Source organism: Schistocerca cancellata, chromosome 5, assembly GCF_023864275.1.
Source record: "Schistocerca cancellata isolate TAMUIC-IGC-003103 chromosome 5, iqSchCanc2.1, whole genome shotgun sequence".
Taxonomy (NCBI): Eukaryota; Metazoa; Arthropoda; class Insecta; order Orthoptera; family Acrididae; genus Schistocerca; species Schistocerca cancellata.
Window position 1 is genome coordinate 354,383,550 of NC_064630.1, and position 24,669 is coordinate 354,408,218.

At 43.9% G+C, this 24,669-nt stretch overlaps 1 protein-coding gene across 1 annotated transcript in view; it reads right to left on the minus strand.

Annotated features, from left to right (window-relative positions):
* LOC126187694 (G-protein coupled receptor 52-like) overlaps window positions 1-24,669 on the minus strand; it is a 163,433-nt gene that overhangs the window by 26,572 nt on the left and 112,192 nt on the right. The window contains exon 2 of the mRNA XM_049928936.1: window positions 10,859-11,262. Within this exon, the coding sequence (XP_049784893.1) occupies window positions 10,859-11,262 (404 nt within the window). The remainder of the gene's footprint in view (window positions 1-10,858; window positions 11,263-24,669) is intronic.

Genomic DNA, 24,669 nt, shown 5'->3' on the forward strand with positions numbered 1-24,669 from the left:
TTCTATCTTTCGATTTCCTTCATGAGGATAATATTCGAGAGCAATACATCCACCTTTAACCTCAACCACCTATGGCTATTGCAAATAAAGGGGCAGATATCTCGCTAGCGTTCGCCGACTTAGGATCAGTTTCCATTTATGACGGTTCGTCTAAGGCAAAGAATTTTGTAAGCGTCACGGAATGACATTGTCTCCTGTTTAAGTTAAGATCACAATACGGCTACTTTAAAGAGCGTCTGGAAAATGGCGTTCATGAAGACATTTAACAACAGAGCAAAACCAAAATATTATTGTAACAAACTGCTTTACTATGGTACTTACTAAACGTGGCACTGCCATGCTATTATTATTCAGCAATCATCGTGTATTTATGACTCTTTTATGCCCAGGTATTTATATAAAAAACTTTTGTACCTGATTATATGTGTGACATCGCTCTATTTTCTCTCGCTTTCGTTCCTTACACTTTCAGGCACACATTAATAACGTTTGCGTTATACGCTTCTCTTTCCCCGTATACCACATGCGTTACTTTAGGATGCCCTCATTTTCCTTTTTATTTCTAGTAGTTGCTGATATGCCATGGTTATAGGTAATTATGCCGACCTTGGGTGGTTCATATTTTGTATAAGCTTTATTTTTATACCCTAACTTATGTAACCTTCTTCTTCTATTTCAAGGAGAGGGTATTGCCAAAAGAATCTGGCAAAACAGTTATTTCCATCCGTACACTGGTCGTTCTACACCCGTCCTTTAGCTTTTCAAAAAATGTAATACTCGCCAAGGCAGGAACTCAGGTGGAACTCTTTTGATGTGATCAGACCTTTCTTTTTATTTTGGTGTTGCCTAATCGCTTACGTCATTGTTGTTTTCACATCTAGTTGTTGTCTCATGTCTTTACTCCACATTCTGTCTCTTAACGTTAGTCCAAGAAGTGACCTCAGAGACCTCGTCTCAGCTGTTTCGATTCTTCATTCCTCTCCTTTTCTTAGAGTTCAGTTTTTACCACCATTCTTAAGAGCAGGCCTAACCACCACGGTATGTAGTCTTAGTATTATCTTTTTCTCACGGTTCTGCCAAGATACCTCCTTATACAACCATTTATAGCATTATAGTTCTGTATATTTTGAACAATTAGTTTTGTGTCTTGACATCTCTGCCCTCTATTATTTTATTGTTTATCACATTTTTGTCCTTCTTACGAGTTTTCTCTTCCAGAGCCATTAGTTGTGCTTCATTTACAGATTCTGTAAGTCTGTAAAACGTTATTCAATTTAAACACAGATTCTAGTAATGCTCTTCACTGTTTACTAGGAGAGCCAGGTCGTCTGCAAATAAACTGTACCTTTTTTATGTAGAACACTTAGATAGCTATTGGACTTCACTTCGTTAACCATAAAATTAGCCACTGTTAATTATAGAAATCACTGTGATACGCTACCTTACCTTGCATGAAGTTACAAGTACTTAGGAACCGTATATCCTAAGATCTGTCTGTAGACTGTTTGGCAGACAGTTTTAAACTTCCCCGCGCGTACAGAGCGGTCAGAAACAGTCTGGAAAGTTTGTAAGTGTGTTGCAGGGTAGGTTGTGCTGAGGAACAATTGTTAAGAAAAAATTTCGATATGGTGCGCCGTTTCGGAATTAATTAGCACTGAAGTTAGCCAATCAGGCCATTGTGCGTGCAAATTCAAGCGGACCGCCCTAAACGGTGTCGCCAAATGTGTACTTTGGTTTCCTAAAACCGAATAAAGTAACGATACAAAATTTGGACATGAGACGGTAATAAAGATCGAAGTCGAGCCAAAGTTTGTGCAGTCTCGTTCGCTATCACCTGCGCTATGAGAACAACTGACATTAATTGTATCTGGCAGCAGACAGTTGTTTGTCATAAAACACTAAAATACATAACGTGTATCATTAATTCAGTAAGACGTAATGCTGGAAAAATACGTTTCTGGCAATTGGTTCCTTAATTTTATTCATAATAATCAATGATTTTATGTAACCTGCAATTGACATACATGATTTAAATAATAAAACACTGAATCAGTTACTTTTTTCATGCATAACGCAACGCATTCCAAGAATTTATACTCTTTGTCAAGTTCAAACATTATACTAATGTTTTATGTGACGTTTACATATGTGTTGTTCTGTCTCTCTTTCCCTGCAGTCGTCTCTTCGCGGCGTTACTGTAACTGGAATATCTGGAAATATAAACCCTATGGTTTTTAAGATGCTGATGTTAGAATATCGTAAAACATTTGTAGGATACTTTGATTTCACATAAACAAAAAGCGTGTGCTGTTATGAAACTCCCTGGAAGATCAAAACTGTGTGTCGGATCGGGACTCGAACGCACTATCTTCACGTTTCGTGGACAAATGGTCTACCAACACAGCATGACTTACGATCCGTCTTAACAGCTTTACTTCCGCCAGTACCTCATTTCCTACCTTTCAGGCATCACAGTTCTCCCGTGTAACTTACGAGAGTAGCACTCTCGGAAGAATAGGTATTGCGGAGACATTGCTTAGCCACAGCGTGTGAGATTGTTTCCAGAATGTTAGATTGTGGTTAAGGCATATCCTTGCAATATCCATTCCTCCAGGAATGCTAGTCTCGCACGTTGCACGGAATAACTGCGAAGTTTGGAAGATAGGAGACGAGATACTGGCGGAAGCAAAGTTGTGAGTAAGGGTTGCGAGCCGTGTTCGGGTAGCTCAGTTTCCAGAGACTTTGTCCACCGAAGGCAAAGATCGTGGCTTCGGGTCCCTGTCCGGCACAGGAAGTTTCATATTAGAGCACAATCTGCTGCAGAGGGAAAATTCATTCTGGCTGCGTGAATGATGTTTTGCGTATGTTTGACTATCTGCACTACGAAAGACACACTGTACACGGTAGCAGACGGAAAAAATTATTTTCTGACATTAGCATGTAAAAAAACACAAGTTTAATATTTTCAGATTTTCCATTTGCAGCAAAATCAGAAAATGGAAATAAGCGTACGGCATCGTGGGCCGGGAGTCCCCAATTTGGGGAAGTTTGACCGCCGAGGGCAAGTACTTATTACATTCGACGCCACACTGGGCGACTGGCACGTCGGAGATGGGGATGAAATGATGATGAGGACAACACAACACCCAGTCCCTGAGCGGAGAAAATCTCCTGTCTCAGCTGGGAATCGAATCCGGGTCCCTTGGCCTGGCATTCCGCTGCGCTAACAACTCAGCTAACGGGGCTGGACTAGCAAAATTAGAAAAAGACGATGACATGGCAAGAGAGACAGAACAACACACATGGAAACATCATATAAAATGTAGACGTACACATTTGCACTTGATAATGAGAATAAATTCATCGAAACGCATGGTGCTGTACATTGAAAAAAGTAGCCTTTTTTATTATATAAATCACTCTGGTTCCTTATTCGAATACAGTGAGTTGTAGATCCTTTATCTTCTTTTGCCCCTACTGTTTTGAAAAACTCTGCATAGCGCACACATCTCGCAGTTAATCCAGATACAGAGATTTAGCACGTCGCTGTTAATTTCTTACTACAGTTTGTTACATTTATCTCTGCTTTCGTTATTCTTAACTTGAAGTTTGTCGTACACAGATTATACGGTTCTAAATTTCCTTACTTGCTACGAGTAGTATTGCATCGTCAGCCCTGTTATCCTACTATCCTACACTTTATGTTTTAAATTTTATTTTACCATCGTGATTGGTAGTGAGCTCTAACATACTACAGCGAGACAATCAGACTGAATTGTTTGTCAACAGATAACGTATACCCCCTTCTGGAGCACAGAACTGAGGTTACAGCCTAAAATGGCGATGATGGTGACACTATTAGAGAAGTGGCTCAAATTCAGCGAAAGAAGGAAATGCTTAAGGAATCTGAGGTAGCATATTCAGAGAGTCATTGTTGTCACCAATCTCATACCATATAAGACTATCGATTTTATGTGTACAGACTGAAGGGGCTAAGGAAAACTTGCAGAAAGGCCGGGAATCGAAGCCGGGTCTCCTACTTACTAGGCAGGTGCCCCAGACACTAAGCCGCCTGCAAGAATTACCATGGCACGTCTCCCCTCTCGATCCAGTTGTGCGAACCGCTGTGTCAAGGTGACTTAGGGGCTAGTGCATCTGTCGAGTAAGCAGGCGACCTAGGTTCGATTCCGGGCTTTGATACAGGATTTCACTCGCCGCTTCTGTTTATTTACACAAAATATACACAAAATTAGTAATTGTGTCACTTCATTTTTATGACTATACAACTTATACAACCTATATTTGCAAGGACATACTGCAACATTTGAAGGGTTAAAAAAACCAGTAAAATGATTTTAAGATATGGACTTGTGTGTGTTGAACCAAGCAACAGGAACACTGATCTCTAACACTTGGCGTTTATTTCAAATCGATGTTTGAAGTTAACGAATGAAAAGGTTGCAGAAGTACGAATCGCTGAAGAAGGAATGTCGAATAGCAAAAATTACGAACAGTGCAATAAATAATTATTTGTCAAAGAAGCTAAGCATTTACATGAAATAATATATGTTAATACTTACAGTTCTCACAGAGTCAAACTACCCAAAATAAAAGTTAGTGTGAGGTACGTAGGTCTTCCTCTATTCGTACCGCGCGAGGTAGCGCAATGGTAAGCACGATGGACTCGTATTCGTGAGGATGAACGTGCAAACTCGCGTCCGGTCATCCTAATATAGGTTTCCCTTGAGATCACTATATCGCTTAAGGCCAATACTGCGGCCCGCTCCTGATGATCGCCTTGGCGAAGGCATGTTAAACACTAACGTTCCTACGGTCGCAGGTTCGAATCCTGCCTCGGGCATGGATGTGTGTGATGTCATTAGGTTAGTTAGGTTTAAGTAGTTCTAAGTTCTAGGGGACTGATGACCTCAGCAGTTAAGTCCCATAGTGCTCAGAGCCATTTGAACCACTAACGTTCCTGCCTTCTTCCCTTACTCGTCATCGAAGGTTCATATGGAGTTTCAGTGAAGTGGTTAAAATACAGTAGAATGCAACGGCATATACACTTCACTCAGGCCGACATGCGGACGTGCTACATAATTTTGGGTGCACCTAGAATACAACAGTGAATTACCAAAATCCACCGTGATCGCATTATCAAATAATAAAACGTCGTAACCGAGATTGACTTAACGTAGTTCGGTATCTAGGTGTAGAAGTTGGTTTTAGATAACAAAGTGAGGACAAACGATGAAATATCGATCACATAATTTTGTAACGTGGCCTGCAGTTTGTCACCGAGTGCGAAAATATAATTTCCATTATACGGTATTCTTGCTGTAGTGCCTTGTTATTTCATACTTATTAGATTAGTTAACCTTCAGTCATTGATTGTGTGCAGATATAGAGCTCTACAGCTAGATGACCTCGATGGGTAGCGGGCAAGACACTTTCGTACTTAAAATAATTATAACAGGTTTCATTTGCCCAAGATGGAACAACTCTTATTAGGAATCGTAAATAATCACCTTCCCTTCTTCTGACAGTGTAAACAACCATTTTCTATTATTTCTTAGGCGAAGTTTGTTTTAGGGTCACTTTAATTAAAGGAACTAATGAACTATATTGCAACCTACCGGTAGAGTGAAAGTTTCCTCGTCATCTGTGGGATTCGGTAGTTTTTGGAACAGATATGTTGTTTGAAACCAAGTGAAGGAAGAAATAGAGTGAATAGAGTGTCATGTGTGACTGGAAATGACACACAGTTTACTAACGGAATAAGTAAATAAATAGATGAAAACCATTTACTGAAATGACATGTCCCTAAGGAGCATTTTGGCTGTAAAATTTTCTGTTGTGAAAAATATGAACCGGTCTCTCTCCCTTGAGACTACAAAGCCACGTTTCAAAAATTCTACTCAGTATTACTAAAGATACATTACGAGTAAAAGGCAACATTGCCCAAATTTTAGGAGAAAATCAGTTTGGAATTAAGAAGGAAAAAGGAACACGGTAAACTACCACGCCATTACGAATGATTTTTGAAAGAAGAGCCGAGATGAACAGGAAGACGTATGTGTGCCGCATTCATTGGTCCAGGCAATCCGCTTGATGTAGTGGATTGGACGATACTGCTTGACTAACTGAATAACTTGGAATGAATTGGAGAGATAGAAGGTTAATCCTCAACCCATACAAAAATCAGAGTACAGAAATAGATGTCAATGGCATTAAGTAGGAGGCTAGAATAATAAGAGACGTACGATAAGGCTATGCCATCTCTCCGTATTCATTTTATTTATATATAGGATGTGCGATATTAATCATGCAAAGCGGTACCACGGGGATCAAAATTGACGACAAATAAATGGATTGTTCTCGATTTGCTGACGTAGCCACAAAACGTTTGGTATGGTGCCTTCGACAACCACGAACTGAGAAAACGAGATTAAGATAATGGTGAGAAATAAATGGAAAAGACTGTTGAAAGCAAATACCAATATAACAAATACAATGCAAATTCAACATTCCTTGGCCAGTTCTTGGATATTGCTCCTCAGTCTTGAATCCATACCAGGTAGTATTATAGAAGAGACAGAGAAGATCGAGAAGGGGAGCAGCGCGTTTCGTCACAGGTTCATTTAGTAACCGCGAGGAGCCACGGAGATGCTCAGTCAACTCCAGTGGTAGACTCCGCAAGAGAGCCGTTCTGTATCGCGGTATGGTTCAATGTAAAAATTCCGAGAGCGTACGTTCCTAGATGATTCAATCAGTGCATTGCTTCCTCCTATAACATCTCGCGAGAAGAATATGAAAACAAAATTAGAGAGATTTGAGCTTAACGGAGGCCTAAAAGCAATCGTTCTTCCGCGAACATTTTGCAACTAGAAGAGGAAAAGGGCGAGGTGTCTCTGGTACCTTCCATCACACACCATGAGGTGGCTTTTCGAGCGTAGATTTAAATGTAAATGAAATCTGATACTTGGGAAATACAATAACAGATGGCAACAGAAGTACATGAAGCGCCAAAGAAACTGGTATAGGCATGCATATTCAATTACAGAGATATGTAGACAGGTAGAATACGTCGCTGCGGTCGGTAACGCCTATATAAGACAATGAGGGTCTCACGCAGTTGTTAGATCGGCTACTGCTGCTACAATGGCAGGTTATCAAGATTTAAGTGAGTTTGAATGTGGTGTTACAGTCTGCGCGCGAGCGACGGGACACAGCATCTCCGACGTAGTGATGAAACGGGGATCTTCCCGTACAGACAGGAATCCAGTGAAACATCAAATATGCCTGCAGCCGGAAAAAAATCCCGCAAGAATGGAACCAACGACGATTGACGACAATCGTTCAACGTGACCGAAGTGCAACCGTTCCGTAAATTGCTGCAAATTTCAATGCTGGGCCATTAAAAAGTGTCAGCTTGCGAACCATTCAAGGATACATCATCGATATGGGCTTTCGGAACTGAAGGCCCAGTTGATTCTACCACATAAAGCTTTACGCCTCGTCCTGGCCTGCCAACACCGACATTGAACTGTAGATGACTGGAAACATGTTGTATGGTCGGACGAGTCTCGTTTCAAATTGTATCGAGCGGATGGACGTGTACGGGTACGGAGGCAACCTCATGAATCCATTGACCCTACGTGTCAACAGGGGAATCTTCAAGCTGGTGGAGGCTATGTAATGGTATGGCGCGTGTGCAGATGGAGTGATATGGGACACCGGATACGTCTAGATACGACTCTGACAGGTGACACGTACGCAAGCATCCTGTCTGATCACCTGCGACCATTCATGTCCATTGTGGGTTCCGACGGACTTGGACAATTGCGTCGGAGGTACTGTGTTCCATAGCTCGTTCGCCGACGTTCAGACTCACTTAAATCTTGATAACCTGCCAGTATAGCAGCAATGACCGATCTAACAACTGCGCCAGACATTTGTTTTCTTCTATAGGCGTTGTCTTCCGCAGCGCCGTAATCTGCCAGTTTACAAATTTGGGATGCCTTGCAACGTGCTGTTCACAAGTGATCTCTACGCCCTCGTACTGTTACTGATTTATGGAAGCCTTCCAGGATTCATGGTATCAATTCCCTCGAGCACTAATTCAGACATAGGTCGAGTCCAGGCCACATGCTGCTGCACTTCTAAATGCTCGAGCGGGCCCTGCACGATATTAGGCAGGTGTACCAATTTCTTCTGTGTATAATGAATATTAGAAGAAGAACTACAATTTCCAAAGAAGTTTTCCGGAATAAGGATAATTTCTTAAAGTACAACTACCTTAATATAGAAACAAGGAATTCGACAAGATATTTATTTGGAACATTTTATTCAGAGACCGCAGAGTTTGGACTCTGGGGAAACAAGAAAAGAAAAACATACAAGAAATAAATATGAGGATTTAGAGAAGGATCAGGAACACACCCCAGACCAAAAGAAAGTTGTGAACACATCCCGAAACAACTTAAAGAGAAAAGGGTAATAATTAATTAGAACAGAGAAGGAGATTAACTGGACAACTAAATCGATATATTGGGTAGGTACATAAGTTCGTAGCGTTTTTCCATAAGTTCAATAAACACAACAGACACACGTAAAATAAATTCCAGTCATCAATACTATTTTGTGCTTCACAATCTACAACAGTCATCCAAAGCTGGGGTAGCTTTTCGATTCCGCGGATGCGGAAGCCAAGTGGTTTTTGAGGCGAAGAATTTGTCAGGCCGTGTTCGGGCCACATTTTAATCTGGAAGGTTGTTCGATAGAGAGCGGAAAAGGGGAAATCTGAGGGTGCAAGATCAGGTGAATAAGGATGGTGCTGAATGACTTCCCAGCCCAACTCCTGTAGAGTGCTTTTTATGAGTCTAGCAGAATTCAAGCGGACGTTATCGTGGTGTAGCGTCACTTCACGCAATGTTTCTGGTCGTTCTTGGACTACGTCCGCAATACGACTCAGTTGCTGACAATCAATGTCTGCAGTGATGGTTACTCCTTGGGGAAGCAATACGTAGTACACCACACCGTCGCTGTTCCACCAGATGCATAGCATTACCTTTTGTGGATTCGCGCAGTTCTTTGCACGGAGAGTTGCTGCTTTGTTTGGGCTGAGCCGTTACTTCCTTTCCTTTTCCTTATGGTAGTATAAAGGCACCATTTCTAGTCACCTGTAACGATGCAGGATAGGAATGGTCGGTATTGTTCAAGACCCAATTGATGACGAGGAAGCAGAGATGCACATATGGCCACCTGCTGATTCTTGTGATTTTGTCTAGGCCTGCGGTACTCATAAACCCGATTTTTGAACGTTACTAATTGCATACATATGTGTTACAATGGTGGGATGACCACAGTTCATCACACTTGCCAGATGTTGAGTATCATATTGTATTGTATTGTATGTTAACTGGGGACCTAGAAACGACGGAGAGGCTCCGTTCCCGCCGCAGCTGCAGTGGTCCACAATTCCACGACGACTACCACAGTCCACTTCACCCCTCCACCGCCCCACACCGAACCACTCTTTCAGGGTTATTGTGCGGTTGGCCCCCCGGTGGACCTCCCCCCCCCCTCCCCCACGCCCATCAATCCCAGGGAACGGATCATACCAGACGAGTGTAACCCCTATGTTTGCGTGGTAGTAATGGTGGTATACGCGTAAATGCGTAAATGGAGAACTTGTTTGCGCAGCAATTGCCCACATAGTGTAGCTGTGGCGGAATAAGGGGAACCAGCCCGAATTCGCCGAGGCAGATGGAAAACCGCCTAAAAAACATCCACAGACTGCCCGACTTACCGGACCTCGACAAAGTCCGCCGCGCGGATTCCTGCCGGGGATCAGGCGCTGCATCCCAATTCGAGAAGCCGTGCGATAGACCACACGGATAACCGGGATGGCAGTCGTTGAATGTATGTCGAGGATCATTGTGGATATTGCATTTAGACGATCTTCATCAAACCCCGATGGTCTTCCCGTAATTGGAGAGTCGCTAATGTCAAAAATATTCTCCTTAAATCGAGAAAAGCACTTTCTTGCTGTGCTCTATCAAATGGCATTATCCCCACATACCACGAAAATTCTGGCTGCTTCCGCTGCTGTCAACCCTGTATTGAACTGAAAAGAATAAGTCGGAAATCTTCCGATTTCTCCACATGGCACTCCATTTTCTAGCGTACACAGCTCTACTCGCTACCTTGAAATGACAAAATGACAATGCGTAAACTGTAACAGCAACAGTGGCCCAGAAAGAAAAATGAAACTGTTGCAAACGGAATACCAAATGTTTCAAAATGGCTCTTAGCACTATGCGACTTAACTTCTGAGGTCATCAGTCGCCTAGAACTTAGAACTACTTAAACCTAACTAATCTAAGGACATCACACACATCCATGCCCGAGGCAGGATTCGAACCTTCGACCGTAGCGGTCACGCGGTTCCAGACTGAAGCGCCTAGAACCGCACGGCCACACCGGCCAGCTAAACGGAATACCAACATACAAATAAAATGCCTACCACCTTATGCACCAACTTAATAACAACTTCATAAGAAGACTTCTTATAAAGAAAAATACTGGGGGAAAAATCAAGAGGCAGGCTCAGAAAACCCATTTACAGAGCTTTATCAGCTGGATGAAATGCAGTAACTAAAACTAAATGGTAAGGGTGGTGAGAGACAGAGGAGTATGGCTACGTCAACAGGGCGTTGCCCTAAGTCAGGTGACGATCTTTCTGTACACGACTGATATTTACAACATTCTCTTTGCTGTTTATGCGTGTCTTACATTTCAGAGCTTACTTTCTGTGTGTCCCTTTTAAGAGACTATAGTCGGTGGCGAAACTGACCGTGACAGAGTACGCAGCCATGTTGCCCCAGTCGAGCATGCAGACGTAGGCATCGCGGTCGAAGCTGGGCTTGTTGAAGCCGAGCAGCGGCGGGCAGCAGAGCATGGCGGCCGACACCCAGGTGAAGACCATCCAGCAGCGGCAGTGCGTGTGCTTCTGCACGGTGTCGTAGCGCAGAGGCCGCTGCACGGCCAGGTAGCGGTCCACGCTCATCCACATGAAGGTGAAGACGCTGACGCTCCACAGCGTCACCTCCACGTAGCCCACCAGCCGGCACACCAGGTCGCCGTACACCCACTGCTGCACCATGGCCGCGTACACCGACAGCGGCACCACCAGCAGCCCCAGCAGCAGGTCCGCCACCGCCAGCGACAGCAGGTAGATGTTGATCACCTCCGGTGGGCCTGCGGAACACACGGTACAGCTCAGTCTACACTTGTCTACAAGGACAGGGGGAAGCGAACTCAAACTTCACAGGTTGACAGGGCTATGTGAATTCGCGGGTTGAGAGGCTATGTACTATCTGTTTACAACGCCGTGACCGAGGGCTGGAACATATGAAGTCGCTAGAAGTCGGTCACTTCGGGCAAAGAGTACATTGTGGCATATGGTTTTAAAATTGGGGAGCTCAGAATACAGTAGCTCAGTGTACACATTACATTGGCCAAATATGGTTCCACAAGGTACTAAATGTCGCTCCTTCTGATTTAAAATAAAGTTATTTGCGACTGCCAGAACAATAAGAACGTTGTTTTATCCATACTGGATGAGAGCTCGTGGTTGTGAATGTCAATGCTAAAAAATATATCGTCTCAACCACTTGTTTATAGTGTAAAACACTAAGATTGACGCGTTTCGGAAGACAAGCTTCTATCATCAGAATAATAAAAAGTAAAAGAACCTGTCAAAACTCGCTAAAATGGAACATGCACCAGACACAATAAAATTGATAATAAAATTAAAACATCGTGGCTACTCCCCTTGTTGCAGCCGTGTCTTCCAAGGTGCATCTCCACATAGTCGTCAATATAAAAACCTCTACAATGGTGTCGCCTATGGTGTTCAACATCTAACCACATGGCTCTCTCCTCTATCGTAGTAAACCGCCCGTGCGTCTTCGTTGATACCACACACCACGTAGCCAAACACGGCACTGAAACGCGAGTCAGCCGGCCGGAGTGGCCGAGCGGCTCTAGGCGCTACAGTCTGGAACCACGCGACCGTATTAATTAAAATGGTTTTTGCGTTTTGCCTTGATTGAGAGGACATTTGTCTGTTACTGAATATCTGTTGTTATTCAGACACTTGTTGTTAGATCTTATAGTATTGCTCTTATACGTTTTCTAAGACTGATTTGACATAAAATAAAATGTTGTTAAATAAAAGTTTTAAATTTTTCATAGCTCACTGCCTAACACGGTCATACTACTTCCTGTTAACAAGACTGGAGTGTAATCTCTGTGCTGAAACATTGTTTCTTGGCACAATCAATTTCTGTGTCACACAGACACTAAAATATGACTTTCTGCCTTGGTTGAAACTACTACACTCCTGGAAATTGAAATAAGAACACCGTGAATTCATTGTCCCAGGAAGGGGAAACTTTATTGACACATTCCTGGGGTCAGATACATCACATGATCACACTGACAGAACCACAGGCACATAGACACAGGCAACAGAGCATGCACAATGTCGGCACTAGTACAGTGTATATCCACCTTTCGCAGCAATGCAGGCTGCTATTCTCCCATGGAGACGATCGTAGAGATGCTGGATGTAGTCCTGTGGAACGGCTTGCCATGCCATTTCCACCTGGCGCCTCAGTTGGACCAGCGTTCGTGCTGGACGTGCAGACCGCGTGAGACGACGCTTCATCCAGTCCCAAACATGCTCAATGGGGGACAGATCCGGAGATCTTGCTGGCCAGGGTAGTTGACTTACACCTTCTAGAGCACGTTGGGTGGCACGGGATGCATGCGGACGTGCATTGTCCTGTTGGAACAGCAAGTTCCCTTGCCGGTCTAGGAATGGTAGAACGATGGGTTCGATGACGGTTTGGATGTACCGTGCACTATTCAGTCTCCCCTCGACGATCATCAGTGGTGTACGGCCAGTGTAGGAGATCGCTCCCCACACCATGATGCCAGGTGTTGGCCCTGTGTGCCTCGGTCGTATGCAGTCCTGATTGTGGCGCTCACCTGCACGGCGCCAAACACGCATACGACCATCATTGGCACCAAGGCAGAAGCGACTCTCATCGCTGAAGACGACACGTCTCCATTCGTCCCTCCATTCACGCCTGTCGCGACACCACTGGAGGCGGGCTGCACGATGTTGGGGCGTGAGCGGAAGACGGCCTAACGGTGTGCGGGACCGTAGCCCAGCTTCATGGAGACGGTTGCGAATGGTCCTCGCCGTTACCCCAGGAGCAACAGTGTCCCTAATTTGCTGGGAAGTGGCGGTGCGGTCCCCTACGGCACTGCGTAGGATCCTACGGTCTTGGCGTGCATCCGTGCGTCGCTGCGGTCCGGTCCCAGGTCGACGGGCACGTGCACCTTCCGCCGACCACTGGCGACAACATCGATGTACTGTGGAGACCTCACGCCCCACGTGTTGAGCAATTCGGCGGTACGTCCACCCGGCCTTCCGCATGCCCACTATACGCCCTCGCTCAAAGTCCGTCAACTGCACATACGGTTCACGTCCACGCTGTCGCGGCATGCTACCAGTGTTAAAGACTGCGATGGAGCTCCGTATGCCACGGCAAACTGGCTGACACTGACGGCGGCGGTGCACAAATGCTGCGCAGCTAGCGCCATTCGACGGCCAACACCGCGGTTCCTGGTGTGTCCGCTGTGCCGTGCGTGTGATCATTGCTTATACAGCCCTCTCGCAGTGTCCGGAGCAAGTATGGTGGGTCTGACACACCGGTGTCAATGTGTTCTTTTTTCCATTTCCAGGAGTGTATTTTGAGTAACTGACCAGGTTACGAGGAGACTAAAAAATTCCACCTTTCCTTTTAATGTCATACGTCTCTAAGATCTGCTAGAACATACTCGCATTCTCTGTTACTTAGGCATGTCAAAGGAAAATGATTTTCAGGCAAATGCTTTACCGAATGACTGTTTACTGAATAATACTTTCAGTTTCGAATGGATTATACGCTGTAATCAGACAGGTCAAAACTTCACGGTCGCGAGATCCGAACCCCCTCCTTTCCATTCCATGTTATGGAATTAGCGTAATTTACTGTACTTTGCAACATCCTGTAGTGCGTTTTATCAGCTTTGAGACTTAACGTTACGTCGATAACTTTCTTACGATGTCGCAGTTACATAAAGAAATTTTACCGAAGAGCATACCTGGATGCTCCACTAACCAAATATGGTTCCACAAGGTACTAAATGTCGCTCCTTCTGATTTAAAATAAAGTTATTTGCGACTGAAGGAAATTATATGCATGCTGACGTGAAGGGGTTATTGAAGGAAGTCGTTCTTCTACGTAGGCTGCTATCTTTTTTTTCTTTTCAAATAAACAATAATATCGAGCCCTTGGGGCATTTTCAGGCTACCTCTTTTACTTGGAACACAGTGAAGAATCGTAACCATATATTATATATTATTCCTCCCCTCTGTGTGAAAGAAATAATATCTGAATATGCGATCTTTCTGTAGGATTTGCCACTGTGCCAACGTACAACACATTAAAATACATTAGCGTAACATTTACAGTGGAAATATATAGGGTGTTACAAGAAGGTACGGCCAAACTTTCAGGAAACATTCCTCACACACAAATAAAGAAAATATGTTATGTGGACATGTGTCCGGAAACGCTTAATTTCCATGTTAGAGCTCATTTTAGTTTATTCAGTATGTACTGTACTACCTCGATTCACCGCCAGTTGGCCCAATTGAAGGAAGGTAATGTTGACTTCGGTGCTTGTGTTGACATGCGACTCATTACTCTACAGTACTGGCATCAAGCACATCAGTACGTAGCATCAACAGGTTAGTGATAATCACGAACGTGGTTTTGCAGTCAGTGCAATGTTTACAAATGCGGAGTTGGCAGATGCCCATTTGATGTATGAATTAGCACGGGGCAATAGCCGTGGCGCGATACGTTTGTATCGAGACAGATTTCCAGAACAAAGGTGTTCCGACAGGAAGACGTTCGAAGCAATTGATCGGCGTCTTAGGGAGCACGGAACATTCCAGCCTATGACTCGCGACTGGGGAAGACCTAGAACTACGAGGACACCTGCAATGGACGAGACAATTCTTCGTGCAGTTGACGATAACCCTAATGTCAGCGTCAGAGAAGTTGCTGCTGTACAAGGTAACGTTGACCACGTCACTGTATGGAGAGCGCTACGGGAGAACCAGTTGTTTCCGTACCACGTACAGCTTGTGCAGGCACTAGCAGCAGCTGATTGGCCTCCACGGGTACACTCCTGAGAATGGTTCATCCAACAATGTGTCAATCCTCATTTCAGTGCAAATGTTCTCTTTACGGATGCGGCTTCATTCCAACGTGATCAAATTGTAAATTTTCACAATCAACGTGTGTGGGCTAACGAGAATCCGCACACAATTGTGCAATCACGTCATCAACACAGATTTTCTGTGAACGTTTGGGCAGGCATTGTTGGTGATGTCTTGATTGCGCCCCATGTTCTTCCACCTACGCTCAATGGAGCACGTTATCATGATTTCATACGGGATACTCTACTTGTGCTGCTAGAACATGTGCCTTTACAAGTACGACACAACATGTTCATGCACGATGGAGCTCCTGCACATTTCAGTCGAAGTGTTCGTACGCTTCTCAACAACAGATTCCGTGACCGATGGATTGGTAGAGGCGGACCAATTCTATGGCCTCCACGCTCTCCTGACCTCAGCCCTCTTGACTTTCATTTATGGGGGCGTTTGAAAGCTCTTGTCTACGGAACCCCGGTACCAAATGTAGAGACTCTTTGTGCTCGTATTGTGGACGGCTGTGATACAGTACGCCATTCTCCAGTGCTGCATCAGCGCATCAGGGATTCCATGCGACGGAGGGTGGATGCATGTATCCTCGCTAACGGAGGACATTTCGAACATTTCCTGTAACAAAGTGTTTGAAGTCACGCTGGTACGTTCTGTTGCTGTGTGTTTCCATTCCATGATTAATGTGATTTAAGTAATAAAATGAGCTCTAACATGGAAAGGAAGCGTTTCCGGACACATGTCCACATAACATATTTTCTTTCTTTGTGTGTGAGGAATGTTTCCTGAAAGTTTGGCCGTACCTTTTTGTAACACCCTGTATATGGGGTGTTGAGTGTCTTAAAATGAAATACAGCGCTGTTAAATTCGTTGACATGCACTCCATTTGATCTCAAGACCTTAGCCAGACAACAAGGTGCTGTAAAGGGCGAAATTCTGTTTGTTCTAGAGCCAGAACTTGAGGCGCAACCAGTAATTACGGAGCTCAAACAACAGTAGCACGTTCCTAGGCTTGTTTACCGGAACTTTCCCTACTAGAGAATACCCTACGCGGAAGCATAGGAAGTAGTGACCTTTAAAAGGAAGAACTATCTTACTATAACAACCCTGGGGATCGCAGCATCGACCTTGTTACTTAAGTAACGCATCATCTGACACATTCCCGTTGGTAGAAAAGCATGTGTGGCAAGCGTTTTTTGCCATTGCATATTAGAAAACTGTAAACAGTTGTTAGTTTTAGGAGTAAATGGAGCCTTTATTCATGTAATAAAGTAATATGTATGCTGGGAGTGAAACCAGAACAAGATAGATTTTTCCAAAGAGGATGCTGAGATAATGTAACATGTTTGTTAATCCCAGCTGCAGCTCATGTGAACGTCCGGAGCATATGCTGATTATTTAAGAAAATTAAATATTTCTGGAACGAAATTTACTCATCTCTTTGACTTGTACTAGATGGGCGGCAAGAAAAACCAACTGCGAACACTTTCAAACGGACGGGTGATGACTAAGTTCCTCTGCAAGTTTAATTTTATGGTACCGTGATGAAACAATCAATCCTGATGGATGGAAACAATGTAGCTGTTATTTACTCTGCATGCTAATGATTTTGTACGTGGGACCAAGAACTTAGTAAGCGAATATTCGTCGCATTATTCGCCACGTGAGAAAGTATTATCTCTTCATTTACATACTAAAATGACACTGAACTAGTACGGATGAAGCAGACGACAACACTGAAAAACAAATGTACAGGAACAGTTAATTTCGTCGGAGTTTTAACTGGGAATTGTAGCTGCAAACTCCATGAACCGTTAATCGGATTGCGGACAAAATAAAAACTGCGGGAAAACAAATGGAATGCCGAGCTACTGATATGGCTCTCTGAGCAAAACTTGTGTCCCGTATAGTTTGATAAAAGAATTAACCATGTCGCTACAACGCAGAGATCGGCGAATTAGCGTTTCCCTTTCTTTTTCTTTCTATAGCCCATGTTACTGTCACGTAAGGATATAAATAATAACCATCATTAGTAGTACATCTTTAACAGCTTATACTGACTGTGATGGTAATAGTTTAGCATGTAGTTAATGTCGACATCATTGAGTTGAAGCGTTGTCTCAAACATACAAGGATAAATCTAACTGAAAGTGTGCAATTATAGTGTTGTAACTGAGGAAAAAATGAGGATTTGGATTCAGTCCACCTTAACATTCTTCCAGTGTATCGATCGCAGTTACATGTCGCGAAATAACCCGTTTTCTCATTGCTCTTTATCAGGCTGGTGGTGTTACTTTCACCTTCATACACCATACACACCAGAACTGTGTAACACTTGCTTCCTTAATCACCTTATTGCTGAGCAAAGGAATGATCTGTCTAACAATATGAATAGTTTTCACCACGCCATTAACATTATCGTATGAGATAGCGCAATGCGTAAAGGACAAAACGCGCACTTGGGAATGCGTGTGTATTGTGTTTTGAACCAGGGACCTAGAAACTACGGAGAGGCTTCGTCCCCGCCGTAGCCCTCAGTAGTTTACAACCCCACGACAGGCTACAGCAGTACACTCACCCACCGCCGCCCCACACCGAACCCAGGGTTATTATGCGGTTCAGCCCCCAGTGAAGTCCCTCCCCCCCACCTAGGGAACGTCCCATACCAGACGAGTGCAGCCCAAAATGTTTGCGTGGCAGAATAATCAATTCCTCCAGCAGAAGTGGTTGAGTTAAAGATCTGAATTGAAACCGTCGTAGAATGGAAAATTACGTTTCCGTACATGCGTTCCTATTCAAAATATTATGTACGCAATGCTCCCTACATGTCTTAGAAATCTGTAACGGGAATTTCCGGACACCTTGTATACACAGCACTAAGTTGAAACAGTTGCCTTACATACACCGCTTACATATCCCACACGCCACTACGAGAATTAATATCACAAGTAAAATCCTTTTACGACGTTTTTACATTAAAAAGCTGTATCTCAGAGCAGGACTGTATCTGGTGTTTTGAAGAACAAGACAGCTGTCAAGGACAACTGAAACAAGTGGCATTTATAAATCATTTACCGAACGACCTACCTTGTAGGACTATTGGTATATTTGGACTATTTCAAATTCTGTTTGAGACTTGGTCGTTCCGTTGCTCACACACCGTGACAACAATTTATGACCACAGGCTCGTCATTGTAAATAATGAACCACGGCCTACCAGTGATACGAGGTATCAAGGATCGACATTTGGTGCCGTGCATTGAAACAAAAGGACAGTGACCTCTCCGCGTCTACCGTCTGCCCCTACTTCATCCTTCAACAATGCAGTACCGTGGAATACTATGTGTGGGGACGACTGATTGAAGCAGTGTGTTTGCAAAGTGACGACTGTGTGCGCCGTTCTCCGCTTGTCGCAAAGCGGCGCGTTTGCCCTGGGTCTGCCGCCATGTCCACTCGGCCGCTAATCAATGGTGGACTATTTCTCTAATGTGGGCGCGTGTTTGGCACTGTCCCAGAGCATTTGAATGTCGTGAATATGACCGTCTATGATAAAATTCTATTCGATAAATGATTTAGAGGGAAATTCAGTTTATAAATTATTCGACACGGCAGCGAAAACGCTGTATAGTGCCTAGTCAGATCACCCCGCTATAGTCTGCTCGCGTGCAGAGGTGGAGTTGGAGCCTTTTGGTAGAGATAAAGCAGCAGCTGTGGCGAAGAGCGTTGCTACGTCGCTCTGCTGCTTCCACTCAGCCGCGTTTGTGCACGGAGCCGAAGACGATGAGACACATTGTAAGATACAACTGCTGTTCTTCTGTCTCTGGGATGTGTTGAAAATATGGGGTGACAAACAACCATATCAGATGTTCAGTACAGTGTACTTTTTATCTATTCATTTAATTTCGACAGTAGTATCGGGAATGTATCTATTTTCTTTAGCATATGCGTTACAGATGACAAAATACATCGTACAGTACGTTTATCTCAAGCATTGCCCTAATTTTGTTTCAAGGAATAGAAAAAGAAAGAGATATCATTCAGTCACAATGAAATATCTTACACAAAAATCTCAGAATTAAAATCGTGCACGAAAAACATAGATCCGGATTGCGTCGACAATAATCCGGTACACGCGGTTCTAGGCGCCGCAGTCCGGAACCGCGGGACTGCTACGGTCGCAGGTTCGAATCCTGCCTCGGGCATGGATGTGTGTGATGTCCTTAGGTTAGTTAGGTTTAAGTAGTTCTAAGTTCTAGGGGACTGATGACCACAGATGTTAAGTCCCATAGTGCTCAGAGCCATTTGAACCATTTTTGAATAATCCGGTAATCTATACTACTACAACGCTATACCTGTATTCGAAACCCGGAATCCGGATCAGGCACACGGTCCCCGTTGCATCGTAAGAGCAATAAAAATTCGATTTTCATTATTTTGAGTAATTATTGGCCCAATTTAAAAATTTAAAGTGCTGCCATCATCTACTAATTAACAAGTATAAGCCGGCCGAGGTGGCCATTCGGTTCTAGGCGCTACAGTCTGGAACCGCGCGACAGCTACGGTCGCAGGTTCGAATCCTTCTTCGGGAATGGATGTGTGTGATGTCCTTAGGTTAGTTAGGTTTAAGTAGTTCTAACAGACTGATGACCTTAGAAGATAAGTCTCAGAGTGCTCAGAGCCATCTGAGCCATTTTAACAGATATAATCGTATGTTAAAAGTTTAACACAGTTAGACAAATATTACGGATGGAACTGAGTTTTTCTTGAGGCAGCTTAACTGAAGGCGAACAAATACACGGACTTCTTTCATGCTGTTTTTCAGAATGATAGCACTTAGCAACTTCCTACAAACGTTACACATGATTTCTAATATCTAGCAAACACTTTCTCGTAGACAACCAACATAAAACGATGAAAAGAAAAGAACTGAACACTTACGACATATTCGCTGTTCACGCAGTGAAGTTTGAGCGTCAGGTGCACTGAAGCGCCAAAGTATAGGCATGCATTTTCCAATATAGAGATATGTAAAAACGCAGAATACGGCGCTGCTGTCAGCAACGCGTATATAAGACAACAAGTATCTGGCGCAGTTGTTAGATAGGTTATTGCTGCTACAATGGCAGGTTATTAAGATTTAAGCTAGTTTGAACGTGGTGTTATTGTCGACGCACGAGCAATATGACACAGAATCTCCGAGGTAGCGATGAAGTGGTGATTCTCCCGTACGACCATTTCACGTGGGTACCGTGAATATCAGGAATCCGGTAAAACATAAAATCTCCGACATCGCTGCGGCCGGAGAAAGATCCTGTAAGAATCTGACCCATGACGACTGAAGAGAATCTTTTTCCGTGACATAAGTGCAACCCTGCCGCAAACTGCTGCAGATTTCTTTGCTGGGCCATCAGTAATTATTAGCGTGCGAACCACTCTGTGGAACATAATCGATATGGGCTTTCAGTGCTGAAGGCCCTCTGTTGTACCCTTGATGACTGCATGACACAAAGCTTCATGCCTCGCCTGGAGCTGTCAATACCGACACTGGATTGGTGATGACTGGAAACTGTTGCCTGGTTGGACGAGTCTCGTTTGAAATTGCATCGCGTGGATCGACGTGTACGGGTATGGCGACAACCTTATGAATCCACGGACTCTGCATGTCAGCAGAGGACTTTTCAAGCTGGTGTAGGCTATGTAAAAGTACGGGCATGTGCAGTTGAACTTATATGGGATACCTGATACGTCTTTATACGACTCTGACAGATGGCTCGTACGTAAGCATCCTGTCTGATCACCGGAATCCATTCATGTCCATTGTGCATCGCTGCGGCCGGAGAAAGATCCTGTAAGAATCGGACCCATGACGACTGAAGAGAATCTTTTTCCGTGACAGAAGTGCAATCCTTCCACAAACTGCTGCAGATTTCTTTGCTGGGCCATCAATAATTATTAGCGTGTGAACCACTCTACGGAACATAATCGATATGGGCTTTCAGCAATCCAGCAGGACAATGCGACACCCCACACGTCAAGAATTGCTACAGAGTGTCTCCAGAAACACTCTTCTGAGTTTAAACAATCCCTCTGGCCACCATACTCCCCAGACATGAACATTACTGAGCGTATCTGGGATGCCTTGCAACGTGCTGTTCCACCCCCTAGTACTCTTACGGATTTATGGACAGCCCTGCAGGATTTATGGATTCCCTTCAGCACTACTTCAGACATTAGTCGAGTCCATGTCACGTCGTACTGCTGCATTCTGCGTGCTGGTGGGGGTCCTACACGATATTAGGCGGGCGTACTAGTTTCTTTGTCTCTTCAGTGTATATCGTCTTAATTTATTACTTCTTTACTATTAACTGTATTCGCAACACAGTTAGCAGACAGTTTCCACGCGTGTACCACTGAAAGTACCTGCAAAACTACATCACTGTATCATAATGCAGGAGATATGACGTCATAAACATCGAAATGCATGAGAAATTAGATTTTGCTTAAAATGGAGCGCTAATTTTCCGCTTTATATTCATCCAGTGTTTTAGAGGACTTTACAGCTTTAAACAAACTTTAAGCATAATTTCAAACCATTTCTGAGCTTTTCCTCACTTACATGATTAAAGGCAAATATTCAACATTCTGACTCAGTTGCCGGCACTGTGGCCGAGCGGTTCTATGCGCTTCAGTCTGGAACCGCGCGACCGCTACGGTTGCAGGTTCGAATCGTGCCTCCGGCATGGATGTGTGTGATGTCCTTAGATTAGTTAGGTTTAAGTAGTTCTAAGTTCTAGAGGACTGATGACCTCAGCTGTTAAGTCCCATAGTGCACAGAGCCATTTGAACCATTGACTCAGTAGCAAAATTTGAAGCTGTTTTATACACGGGAGTTTCATTGTTAAAATAGTCTGGGGTAATTGGTGCTATCATTTTGGAGTGTAGTTCTATAGCCTCTGAAAGCTAAAAAGGTATTAATTCGTAGTTGTCTTCGCGTCCGTGGCAGTAATGTCTCTTACAGTTATTTATTATGTTGTTAATGAAGGATTTCTAACGATTCATCCATCTTTTTAATCAGTGTTTCAGATTAAAACCTACGAATTAAATTCAAGATAAGTAGCAAGTTCTATTAACAAAACACGAACAACTTGGAATCAGTATTAAGACATCCGTGATTCGATATGCGTTTATGGTATTTCTATTGTATGAGAGCCGAAACAGACTTCTATAGGTAAAATTCCTTGCATATGTTTCAAATATTTTATTGTGCAGTTCAGGTAATCTTTATTCGATTTTTCTTTAAATTACTGAGTATTGCTGGATTTGTTCCACGGGTGGCTGACTAAAAATCGGTGGGTCACGGAACTTTTTCTGCCACTTAGTATCATTTTGACCGCTGCCAATTTTTTACGTGTTTAAAAATGCAAAATTCTGTCTTAGTTTGGATTCAACGTTTACTCGTGGAGCACTTTAGAGGTGGATCTCCGATTTGGAGGGGCATATAGTATGCCGCGTCACGTTTCGTTGAAATCTTTATACCGCAAGAAACAGGTTTTGAGCTGACAGCTATTTCATTAAGATTTTTTATTTTATTGTTTAAGGCAAACATAACAGATGAAAATATCCGGCGGTAACTGCACCTATTTTTCAGATGTTGTGTTTAGTTCCACTCATCATGGGTAAGAACAATTTCTCTCGATTACCTTGTTGTCTAAACTGCACCTAAGGTGACGACACTTAACGCTATTTATTAAAAGACATCTTCAGTATACCATGAGCTGCACTAGAATTGTTTTATTTACCAAAACCGGTTTTTGGGTATATAACCCATCATCAGTAACAGACCATGCAGTTCTATAGCAATAACATGCTTGTCAGTTAATACGACAGGACCTGAAATATGTCCTGTAACATAGTACACAGTCTATCATGTATGTTATTGCTGTCAAATTTTAGGCAGTGACAATTCTTGTTCATGCTTGACGTAACTGCCATATAGAGTATGTATGAATTCGACAGCAATAATGCGTATGACAAACTGCGTAGTGTGTGACAGGACATATTTCAGATTCTATCGCATTGACTGACAAGCACGTCATTGCTATGGAAGTGCGTAATGTGCCACTGATGATGGGTTATAAACCCGAAAACCGATTTTGGAAAATAAAACAACGCTAGTGCATCTCATAGAGTGTGTGTGTGTATTGTGAATTCAACAGCAGCCCTCAGTGGTCCACAACCCCACAACAGGCCGCAGCGGTCCACCCAACCCACCGCCGCCCCACACCGAACCCAGGGTTATTGCGCGGTTCGGCCCCCAGTGCACCGCCCGGGAACGATTCATACCAGACGAGTGCAGTCCCAAATGCTTGCGAGGTAGAGTAATTATGGTGAACGCGTACGTGGAGACAATGTCTGCGCAACAATCACAGGCATAGTGTAACTGAGGCGGAATAAGGCGAACCAGCCACCATTCGACGAGGCAAATGGAAAACCGCCTTAAAAACCATCCACAGGCTGGCCGGCACACCGGACCTCGACATCAATCCGCTGGGCGGATTTGTGCCGGGCACCGACCCGCCTTCCCGCTCGGGAAGCAGCGCTTTAGACCTCGCGGCTAGCTGGGCGGGTTGCTCATAAAGTACTGAAGACTCCTTTAAAAAATATCTGAAATCTGTGGAGCACCAAACATTCTATATTTTTACTTAGACGTGTCTTTGCATTTGGAACAGAATTAGGTGGGTAGTGGTAGAACCCTTGACTTGTACACTATTGGCCATTAAAATTGCTACACCACGAAGATGACGTGATACAGACGCGAAATTTAACCGACAGGAAGACGATGCTGTGATATGCAAATGATTAGCTTTTCAGACCATTGACACAAGGTTGGCGCCGATGGCGACACCTACAACATGCTGAGATGAGGAAAGTTTCCAACCGATTTCTCATACACAAACAGCAGTTGACCGGCGTTGCCTGGTGAAACGTTGTTGTGGTGCCTCGTGTAAGAGGGAGAAATGCGTATCATCATGTTTCCGATTTTGATAAAGGTCGGATTGTAGACTATCGCGATTGCGGTTAATCGTATCGCGACATTGCTGCTCGCGTTTGTCGAGATTACTGTTAGCAGAATATGGAATCGGTGGGTTCAGGCGGGTAATACGGAACGCCGTGGTATCACTAGCAGTCGAGATGACAGGCACCTTATCCGCATGGCGGTAACGGATCGTGCTGCCACGTCTCGATCCCTGAGTCACCAGATGGGGAGGTTTGCAAGACAACAACCATCTGCACGAACAGTTCGACGACGTTTG